The sequence below is a fragment of the Anarrhichthys ocellatus genome, unplaced genomic scaffold (assembly GCF_004355925.1).
Source record: "Anarrhichthys ocellatus isolate YVR2014 unplaced genomic scaffold, GSC_Weel_1.0 scaffold17, whole genome shotgun sequence".
NCBI classification, from domain to species: Eukaryota; Metazoa; Chordata; class Actinopteri; order Perciformes; family Anarhichadidae; genus Anarrhichthys; species Anarrhichthys ocellatus.
This window is the reverse complement of record NW_022280047.1, coordinates 6,991,986-7,002,489: the sequence shown is the minus strand read 5'-3', so window position 1 is coordinate 7,002,489 and position 10,504 is coordinate 6,991,986. Positions and strand designations below refer to the sequence as shown.

Genomic DNA, 10,504 nt, shown 5'->3' with positions numbered 1-10,504 from the left:
AGAGGGTGTGTATATTAGCCCTCAGACGTCCTTGCACAGGGGGGTTCAATACACATCCTGTTCTGTTCACCCTCCCACTGCAGTGTTTTGACATTTGTCCAGGGGTCTGGTTTGACCAGAAACCTCTAGACTGCTGTGTGTGACTCTGAGTTCTCATTTACATGTAATGTCTCATTTCTAGGTTGCCATCAAGTGGGAGACAGATGGACAGTCACGTTTGACATGTCATCCATCTCTACTAGTGAGCTTGTCCAGCTGGCAGAACTTCGGATCAGACTCCCTGCTTTCTCTGGCTCTAAGCGTGCCACTGTGGATTTATATCACTCCAGAAAGCAGAGTTGTGACCTGGACAGCGCATCGTGCCAGGATGAGCAACTGTTCTTGGGGAGTTTTGGCACACCAGCCAGCAGCACAAAGAAAGGTTGGAAGGTTTTTAATGTGACGGCTCTGTTAAAATACTGGCTGTACCAGGGAGAAGGAGTGTCCAGCCAAGAGGCCTCAGGAGAACCTGAGGCGGACCATGGGAGCGGTGCTGGGGGTAGAGGTGAGATCCCCGACGAGTCCCTCCTCAAGAATTCGGGATTGAGGCGAAGAAAAATACACCATACGACCACGAACAGGGTCATGATGGTGATCTTCTCCAAACATAACCTGCCCCAGGAAGGCCATACAGCCTACAGTCTCATTCACACTGTAGAGAACTCCAAGTATGTGACGATGGACAGAGCCAGCAGTGACAGTCAAAGTCGTCGTCACAAAAGGAACAGAATGGAGAGGATGAGGGTGGCTGCAGGAGCTTCGCCTACGCCTGCAGCAGCAGCAGCGCCGGCCCAGAGGCCTCGGTGTCGGAAGGTAGACATGTGGGTGGACTTTGAACACATCGGCTGGGACGAGTGGATTGTGCACCCTAAGCGCTACAATGCATTCCGCTGTGAGGGAGAGTGTCCCACACCACTGGATGAGTCCTTTAACCCTACCAACCATGCATACATGCAGGTGAGATGACAATTACATTTTTACTTTCTCATTTAAATAATGTTTTTTTGCACAGTCACTGGTTTACTGTCATCACGGTGGCAGTAGCTCAGTCTGTGGGGACTTGGAAACAGCCAGTTCCAGTCCAGCACGGCCTGTGGACTGGTAGCTGGAGAGGTGCGAGTTCACCTCCTGGGCACTGTCGAGTTGCCCTTGAGCAAGGCATTGAACCCCCCAAAAGTTCAGGGCCAGTTCCATCACTCAAACATCTGTCTATGTCTAAGGGTCCTGTGTGTACATGTGTGTATTTCGGGCCTGTGTGTCTAAATAGCTGAGTGACAAAATCGAAATCCCTCTGGGATTTATTCAGTAATTTTCTTCTTCTTATTCATGTCCACTACTCATATTTTTCAGAGCCTCTTGCAACATCACCATCCAGAAAGAGCGTCCTGCCTGTCCTGTGTGCCAACGCACCTCAGCCCGCTCTCCATGCTGTACTACGAGAACGATGACTTGGCCCTGCGGCATCACGAGGACATGATTGTTGAAGAGTGTGGATGTCACTGAAGGACTGCAGCGACAAGAGCAACTGTTGACGGAGCATAATCTTCAACTTTAACTGCTTCTCTACCGTCTTCTCTGTCTTACAACAAATGACGGGATATGTCTGTTAAGTTTGAATGACAATATATTTCATCCATACTGGGTGGTACACAATGGTTTATATCTTTAGTATGAAAAGCCCTGTTGTGCAAATGTTATTTGTTGTATCTATTTATACATTATAATGTATATTTTGTACATAAAATATGAAAGCATATATTAAAACATTATATTTTGATATGTTTGTGATGTTTTGTTCTTTTGCATGGATTTTAGAAGTTTGAATATAGTATTTGAATAGTGGGTTCTAATTTTTTATTAAATTTATGAACTCTAAAAATATATGAACTCTTTAAAAGCTTTCAAATTGCATAGCTTGGCTTAAATTGCCCACAGACAATTTTAAAGAGGGGAACTTGCACATAACTTTAGAAGGTTTTCAAAGTAAAATGTATCTGTGCTATTGATACACGATTAAGTATTCCATTGCTCATGAGATTTAAATCTTTATGGCCATTGTTAACTTCCATGTTCCACTTTATACTCTCACACGCACACACGTGCACGCACACTTAATTACATTTTCTTTTGTTTGTAATGTATTGATATCATATTTCATATCTTGTAAAAACATCTTGTCACTAATATTTTACGTAGTCATATGAATATTAATTTTATGTTCTCTGTAATATTGTAACATTGTAATATTATATAGGTGGAGGCTTCAAATACGCCGAGTTGGCTTTTTGCCTCTTCCTGTACTGTGATATTTATTTATTTCTGTTATGTTTGTTTATTTTTATTTTATTGTTTAAATTGTGCAAAATAAATAAACTAAACTAAACTATGATTAGCGATGTTTTAATAAACGTATGCAGGATAGGAAACCTTAAGTCAGTTTTTCATCTGGATTTAATTTGTCGTGGTTTCTAATGAACGTCTCAGCAGCTATTCTATCGAATGAAGTACACACAAAAAGCAGTAACCAGAGGCTCAACCTATTCCTACACACTCATCCACATCGTAATCCCACTTGTCCTCTCTGACTTGTGACCAGCTAACATTTTAGTGTATTTGCCTTCTTCACCTCCAATCCACATCTTTGGACCTTTTACAGCACACACACATCATCAGAGGTCATTAGTGTCCTTTCTGGCCAGGCTTCCTTTGCTGATTGTGATCAAACAGGCAGGTCGAGTGTAACAACACACAAGTATACTGACGGATGGGCCAATGGGGGAGAGAAAAGCAGTAGCACTTGTTTATTTGGGGGAGGGGGCAGGGGGTGTCAGGAAGCAGAGGTGACAAGGGGAGATTCAGACCCCAAACAAACAGAGAGCAGTGAGGGAATGGAGTGAGTCCACGTCTGGATGGTGAAGCTACTGTGGAGGAAAGACAGGATGGACTGGAACTGATCAGCTGAAACCGTTCAATCCACACTTCCACCCAAACAAGACCAGACAAGACCAGTTCTCTCACAACTTTCAGTCTAATTCCCTAATGTCCTACAATGGTCTGGCCAGCTGATGATGCCAGAGAGCTACATGCTTACACTATCACAAATGGTATTATGTGCTTATTTATGCTCACTTAAACAACTGTAAATGATCCACTCTATTGTTCATACTTAGTTATACAGTAGTAGTACAATAACCATATTCAGTTCAAGCCTATTTACAATAATGAAGCTGATGTGGTACTTCGACAAGTGTCCAGAGAAACACATGTCACATGTCATCATCACCTCCAAATCATGTGTCAGTTCTCACACTCCATCCTGAACAAACCTTTCTGTCCAAAACACACTGGTGGTCACGTAACTGCACTCTGACTTTACAGGAAAGTTAAAACTGATGTAATGGGCACTGCAAAATTATAAGTCAGTAGTGAACAGACCAATGCACAAGTACTTCTTTTCAGGCCATTTTGCCTTAATGAGAGGGGAGAGAAAGCAAGGGGTCGACATGCAACTAACCGGGCCGCTGCATTCAGGACGTGGCACCCGCTCTACCAGGTGAGCCGTCTGCTCACCTGAACAAGTACCTCTGACGGGACATCTGATAGTTAATTATCCAATTCCATTTTACTTGCACATCTTTTGCACAACAGGAACTTGAACAACACATTAAGTCGGCTCAGCGGCCTTGCAATACCGAACAGTCCAGTGCAATAATGTCTCAGTTGTCCCGGGACATCCATTATTTAGAAGCACTTATATAACACACCCATTAGAGGGAAAGCCTGGTAAGCTACTTCACAATGAACCCAACGATAGCACAGTGAAGCAAGAAAGGTGACGGCAACAGAGGTGGAATGGAGATGTTGCGTGATGACGTTAGGAAGGAGGGAGTGTCTCCCAGCTATGTGCAGTTGTATATTGACCTCTCTCTATACACCCCGCTGACTGAGGTTATCAGCTTCCAGTGAGCTCCTTGAGGAATTCCTCTGCTATAACTCGTGCTGAATCAGAGGAGCACAGGAAGTCTGTGAAGCAACATGAAGATCATTTCAAAATGTATATTTGCTTTTAGTAAGGAAACCGTCAATAACTCATTGTGGTTATTAAAGCTTTCCTTTTCGTTATATGTCGCCAACGGCTTTTAGCTCTTCCAGCTGAAAGAGAAATGTGTAGTCAGACCAGTGAGCCGCTGAATATATATTATCCCAAAAATACAATTCACTGACACGACAGAACAAGATGTCAAATACATGACAAAAAGTGTTTGCTTTAATGCTTTGTCACCCTACAAACCGTGTGAAAATCTGTTTTCATCAACAAAATGATGTTTTACATTCTCTGTATGACACTTCAGGTGAAGAAATTGTTTTTGAGAGCACAGTAAACAAATGATACAGTATCTTCAACATTTCAAGGCAACAGCTGATGAAAGGCGTCAGGAACTGTGTTGAGATAAAAGCATATCAAGAGAAAAACCCTTCTGGAATGGTGATAAATTCAGCAAATTACAATTATTACTTTTCCCTGTTGATCTTCCATTCCATTAACTTGTCCCAGTTCTTAGGGATGAGGCTTTGTTGGCGTTTACTTCTCAGTCTTGATTTGAAACGTATAGCCACTGTAGGAAGGCACACTTTGTCACACATAAATCAGCTGTAAGCCTCGCGGCAGACAGAAAATCATTACAGATCTGTTCTGGTCATAGTAAGCAATTGAGATCGATAAAGACAGACTTTAAAACACTAAGACACTGGAGATAACGAAGGCGGACCTCGGTCTTCATGGAATGGATGATGGGAAAGAAGGAGTTTCCTGAGCCTCTCTTCACAGCATCGTGTTGGTAAGTCTGACTCGCTCCAGGACCACCTAGATGTCAATTTCGAACTGTGAGTCATCACCTGGACAAAAAAAGAAAAGAAATATTTTATAAAATGAAAACATGTTTTTCTACATTTCATTACGTCTTTAACAGTTGCATAACATATTTAAATCGTAAGTAATAACTAATCATAAGTAATATTTCAGGGAGACTGGAGGATTTAATCACTAGCTGGTAAAATAACATCTGGCAGTAAACATTACAAGAGTGCACTACAGGGTGACCGATACCCAAAGAAGCAATGAAGCATGTTTAATTTGACAAGTTACTCAAAGAATCAGAAGCTAATATTTTAACACGGTTAGCTAACTTGAAAGGCGTTCAAATACGTTTTTTTGTCTTTTGAAAAACAACTAAAATAAATATGAATACATTTAAAGTGAATGTTTAGTTATGACCCACAGCAACTTATCGCGTCAGTGACCATTAAAAACACAAATAAATAAGAAACCACGTCAGGAAACATATCAGGCCGTAGCTGGATTCCAGACCTCTGAAACGCCGCCCGTGTCTTAAATTTCTTTCAGCGATTAAATTAGGTCTGGTGATGTGCTCAATGATGGTCGCAGGAGAAGCAACCGATCCAATCAGAGCTTGGTAGGCGGAGTTAAGAATGTAGAAGTCTTGTTCTTGGGAGGTGGAAAAATGTCGACAGAAAATTTGCAAAGAAAATGTTGACAAGCATCGATGAGTTCGATGCAGCCGTTCAGGTTGCTGCCAGCCGACTTAAAGAAATAGCAGTTCTAAAAAATCTACATATTTAAAATCGGAACAGTTCCTTGCAACCTGCAACCTCAGCTTCTGTATCAAATGAAAATGATGTTGACAGGACGGATACACATTAAGCTACTGACTGGTTGAGGCGGAGTAAACAGTAAACAGAAATCAGCTAACAGGGACACAACCTCAGGATGAACCATAAAGTGGAATGAAATGACATCCTTGTATCTTGTGTTGAAACCTCAAGCCATCATCCATGACAGACATAATGGCAGCTGTGTGAGATAGGGATATACATGACATAACTGAGGTGGAGGATCCATCAGTGCTGTAGTTTTTAATGGCTACATGAATATGCATCTGACTATAGCTCTGACTCCTTCCCTTCAAATGCAGGGGCCTCCCTGTGATGTTTGTCTAAGGTGTGAACAAACCAGTGTTGCTGCTGTCAGCTGCAGTGACGTTGTTCGGTAGTTCTCTATTATGGGCCTTCTCATCGGTGTCCTTGGAGGGAGGACTGGTCACCCCCGGAATTTTGGGCAGACCGCGCGGAGGAGTCTTGGCCACCGGAGAGCTGCGACACCCCAGCAGGAACTTTCGGTCGTAGATGATTCTGGTACCTTGAGTGTGAAGAGGAAGGAAAAGAGAACGATGAATATCAGACATGGAGCACTGACTCAGTTCAGACAGAGTACTTACAGTGGGTACGGAAAGTATTCAGACCCCTTTACATTTTTCACTCTGTTTCATTGTAGCCATTTGCTAAAATCAAAAAAGTTCATTTTATTTCTCATTAATGTACACTCAGCACCCCATCTTGACAGAAAAAACAAATGTAGAAATTTTTGCAAATTTATTAAAAAAGAAAAACTGAAATATCACATGGTCATAAGTATTCAGACCCTTTGCTCAGTATTGAGTAGAAGCACCCTTTTGAGCTAGTACAGCCATGAGTCTTCTTGGGAATGATGCAACAAGTTTTTCACACCTGGATTTGGGGATCCTCTGCCATTCTTCCTTGCAGATCCTCTCCAGTTCCGTCAGGTTGGGTGGTGAACGTTGGTGGACAGCCATTTTCAGGTCTCTCCAGAGATGATCAATTGGGTTTAGGTCAGGGCTCTGGCTGGGCCAGTCAAGAATGGTCACAGAGTTGTTCCGAAGCCACTCCTTTGTTATTTTAGCTGTGTGCTTAGGGTCATTGTCTTGTTGGAAGGTGAACCTTCGGCCCAGAGCACTCTGGAAGAGGTTTTCTTCCAGGATATCTCTGTACTTGGCCGCATTCATCTTTCCTTCAATTGCAACCAGTCGTCCTGTCCCTGCAGCTGAAAAACACCCCCATAGCATGATGCTGCCACCACCATGTTTCACTGTTGGGATTGTATTGGGCAGGTGATGAGCAGTGCCTGGTTTTCTCCACACATACCACTTAGAATTAACGCCAAAAAGTTCAATCTTGGTCTCATCAGACCAGAGAATCTTATTTCTCATAGTCTGGGAGTCCTTGATGTGTTTTTTGGCAAACTCTATGCGGGCTTTCATATGTCTTGCACTGAGGAGAGGCTTCCGTCGGGCCACTCTGCCATAAAGCCCCGACTGGTGGAGGGCTGCAGTGATGGTTGACTTTGTGGAACTTTCTCCCATCTCCCTACTGCATCTCTGGAGCTCAGCCACAGTGATCTTTGGGTTCTTCTTTACCTCTCTCACCAAGGCTCTTCTTCCACGATTGCTCAGTTTGGCTGGACGGCCAGGTCTAGGAAGAGTTCTGGTTGTCCCAAACTTCTTCCATTTAAGGATTATGGAGGCCACTGTGCTCTTAGGAACCTCGAGTGCTGCAGAAATTCTTTTGTAACCTTGGCCAGATCTGTGCCTTGCCACAATTCTGTCTCTGAGCTCCTTGGGCAGTTCCTTCGACCTCATGATTCTCATTTGCTCTGACATGTACTGTGAGCTGTAAGGTCTTATATAGACAGGTGTGTGCCTTTCCTAATCAAGTCCAATCAGTTTAATTAAACACAGCTGGACTCCAATGAAGGAGTAGAACCATCTCAAGGAGGATCAGAAGAAATGGACAGCATGTGAGTTAAATATGAGTGTCACAGCAAAGGGTCTGAATACTTATGACCATGTGATATTTCAGTTTTTCTTTTTTAATAAATTTGCAAAAATTTCTGGGGGTGCTGAGTGTACATTAATGAGAAATAAAATTAACTTTTTTGATTTTAGCAAATGGCTGCAATGAAACAAAGAGTGAAAAATTTAAAGGGGTCTGAATACTTTCCGTACCCACTGTAACACACATGCATTAGCGGCTCAGTCATTCATATTCACGCAGGTGTGTCCACTAAAGTCCACCTTCACACTTCTCACCATTGCTCTGCTGAACAGCCATATTGTTAATGCTATTTAAATCTAATCAGAACCGTTTATTGCCAAGGAAGTTTGCACCTACAAGGAATTTGTCATGGCGGGTGGTGCGTAACATTTAACAATAAACAATAACATTAAACTATCAATAACAATCAATAATGGTCCCGTCAGTGTTTATTTCCATCAAATCTAACCATATAACCAGCTATAAATGGTCAATTCCTTGATGTAAGAGTGTTCTGATTGAAAAGGAGTGTTGGTACTGCCAGTTTATACGAGACACTAACATCTGACCAATATAATAAAGGAATTTAAACTGGAGTGTTTGCAAAAAAAGGACATATGTATTCTTTAATATCCACCCATATATTGTACCAATGTGTATAAATCATCAAACCTTGATCATATTTAATGTAGTTCCAGTAGTAGCACTGGTAAAAGTTTAAACTGAAATGCATCCCAAAATCGATAAAGCTTCAATTGGATCACTTGTTAGGTCATATTGGGTTTGTACATTACATTGTGCATTCATTCATAACATAAACACACAACCCGCGAGGGAGGCGCTCATGACACCACATGACCAATGAGAACCAATCCAAAGATGGCAACGTATTACATAAGAGTATGTTTACCGCGATTTGATGCGCTACAGATAAAGTAAAACGTGTATATAAAACGTCAGACTGATCGTCATGGACCACAGGCTCAAACTGGAAGGAACCAATCACAGCTTTAGTTGTCGGTAACGTACGACCAGCACGAGCTTCATTAGCAGCAGAGGACACATGGGTGGTCGCTAACGGTCAAAGATCAGCTGACAAAACCCACAAACACCGTAACACGTCTCATGTAATGACAAAGCAGCGATGTATGAGTCTATACCACCCACCTGCCTTGGATCACATTTACCGTATTGCCTCAGAGTCAGAGTATTTCTTCTTTTGTGACTCCTCTGTTATGTAACCAACACTTGCTAGCTAGCGTTAGCAGCTACAGAGCTAGCAGCTGGTTCTGCACAGTGGCATTTGACAGCAACCGACCTCATGGAGTTACTAGCATGAGCGTTTCCTGCACTCGCCGACAATACAGCCGTTTAGTTGATAATAGTATAAGTCATATATGACGGTGGGTAACGGCATATCTCTTCGGTACACACAGGTCAATATAATGTATAACTACTGTACGCACCACCCGGGGTCGTGCTGAACAGGGTGCCACCGGGAGTAGTGGAGTAGTCCAGGGGCATGTGCGCCGCGTCGTTGATGGACACCCTCCTGGTCGACGGGATGTCCGTGGCAGTGGTCTTCTTGCAGTCAGTGGACATCTTGTCTGAACTATATTACACTAAAACTGGCTAACTGAACAGTATGAAACAGGCAAAAAGTCTTGGTTTTACAAAACAACACAGCCACACCGCGCCTGTTTGGCTCAACAGAATGCACACTTTCGCATAAATAAAAATAAATACCTCTTTTTCAAAAGTGCAAATTATGAAATGTATCTAAATTGGTCACATTACAACACGCAGTCTCGCATACAAAGTGTTGAGGTTCTGTCTTTAAAAGGACCCGAGCACTCGTTTCTCTGCTTCCACTCACTCTGTACATGCACACAAAACAACACGCAGACAGGCTGCAGGGGAATGCTCCAGACTCGAGGTGGACACGATAAACGTATTGCGCCCCCTACTGGCATACAATGCCTGTGCAATGGCTGTATAACTCGTATATTATATCTTAATAGATCCAGAACTTCCTCTGACCTTGTTAGATGAACTACAACCAGTTTAATTATAACCTTAACCTGTGGCATACACAAGCAATAGCTGCTGGTTTTGCAGGACTGCATTTATTCAATGGATATTAAAAATGTAATCTTACCTACTTTTCCTTTTTTATACAGTCAAACAGGGTTTAACCACTGGTGGACTCATTGCAAACGCAAACATATAAATAGACAGAGTTTCAAAGAGACCATTATGTTAAACATTCAGTACTTTGGTGAAAGTCGAATAAGATAATCATTTTCATAACAGCAGTATAGACAGGAAGAGGCCCGAGGCACTTCAGCATGTTTATAATACTTGGTTTGTTCGAAACTACGGAATGATCATCAGCAGTTGGGTGCACTTGTATCACGTGCAAGTGTCTCACACAAAAGTATACACACTATACACAAAGACATTTCATTTCTTTATTAATTTTGTAAATGTTGAGCTGGTGTACAGAGTAAATTGTCAATAGATGTCCTCGGATTTGATTGGATTAAAAGGCTTTTACATGTATATTTTAAATTCATGTTTGAATCTCCATAACAATAAAAAAAAGCAAATAAAACAGGTTAAAATACCCACAAGACCCCTATTTTATCCCCAGGTTGCAGGCATTACCCAGAACTCAACAGTCTCTTGGTAGCTACAGCTGTATGATGCTAAAAGTACATCCATAACATAACTAGAATCCCAGTTGACAAGTAAGGGTGCATAGCATTCTAAGTAA

General features: G+C 42.1%; 3 protein-coding genes across 3 annotated transcripts in view; 2 read left to right on the top strand and 1 right to left on the bottom strand.

The window, feature by feature from the left end:
• The window catches only part of tcn2 (transcobalamin II), a 3,850-nt gene extending 3,759 nt beyond the window's left edge, over nucleotides 1-91 (top strand). The window contains exon 10 of the mRNA XM_031856688.1: nucleotides 84-91. Coding sequence (XP_031712548.1) covers nucleotides 84-91 — 8 coding nt within the window. The remainder of the gene's footprint in view (nucleotides 1-83) is intronic.
• spaw (southpaw) lies at nucleotides 88-1,749 on the top strand. The gene is made up of 2 exons (XM_031856495.1): nucleotides 88-996; nucleotides 1,390-1,749. Exons 1-2 carry the CDS (start codon nucleotides 223-225, stop codon nucleotides 1,540-1,542), a joined length of 927 nt encoding a protein of 308 aa, XP_031712355.1. The 5' UTR covers nucleotides 88-222; the 3' UTR covers nucleotides 1,543-1,749.
• A 2,530-nt stretch (nucleotides 1,750-4,279) lies between these two features.
• Nucleotides 4,280-10,498, bottom strand: LOC116388539 (eukaryotic translation initiation factor 4E-binding protein 1-like). The gene is made up of 3 exons (XM_031856515.1): nucleotides 9,195-10,498; nucleotides 6,071-6,256; nucleotides 4,280-4,935 (listed from the first exon to the last, which is right to left on the bottom strand). The coding sequence occupies exons 1-3, from the start codon at nucleotides 9,328-9,330 to the stop codon at nucleotides 4,904-4,906; spliced, it is 354 nt and encodes a 117-aa protein (XP_031712375.1). The 5' UTR covers nucleotides 9,331-10,498; the 3' UTR covers nucleotides 4,280-4,903.
• Between the last annotated feature and the right edge of the window lie 6 nt (nucleotides 10,499-10,504).

Bases quoted from the DNA above. Each gene is read 5' to 3' on its own strand.
- spaw (XM_031856495.1), top strand. From the start codon at position 223: ATGTCATCCATCTCTACTAGTGAGCTTGTCCAGCTGGCAGAACTTCGG. The intron at 997-1,389 runs GTGAGATGACAA...CATATTTTTCAG, and splicing joins CCAACCATGCATACATGCAG to AGCCTCTTGCAACATCACCA.
- LOC116388539 (XM_031856515.1), bottom strand. From the start codon at position 9,330: ATGTCCACTGACTGCAAGAAGACCACTGCCACGGACATCCCGTCGACC. The intron at 6,257-9,194 runs GTGCGTACAGTA...TTCACACTCAAG, and splicing joins GTTCAGCACGACCCCGGGTG to GTACCAGAATCATCTACGAC. The intron at 4,936-6,070 runs GTTTGTTCACAC...TTTTTTGTCCAG, and splicing joins AGCTGACAGCAGCAACACTG to GTGATGACTCACAGTTCGAA.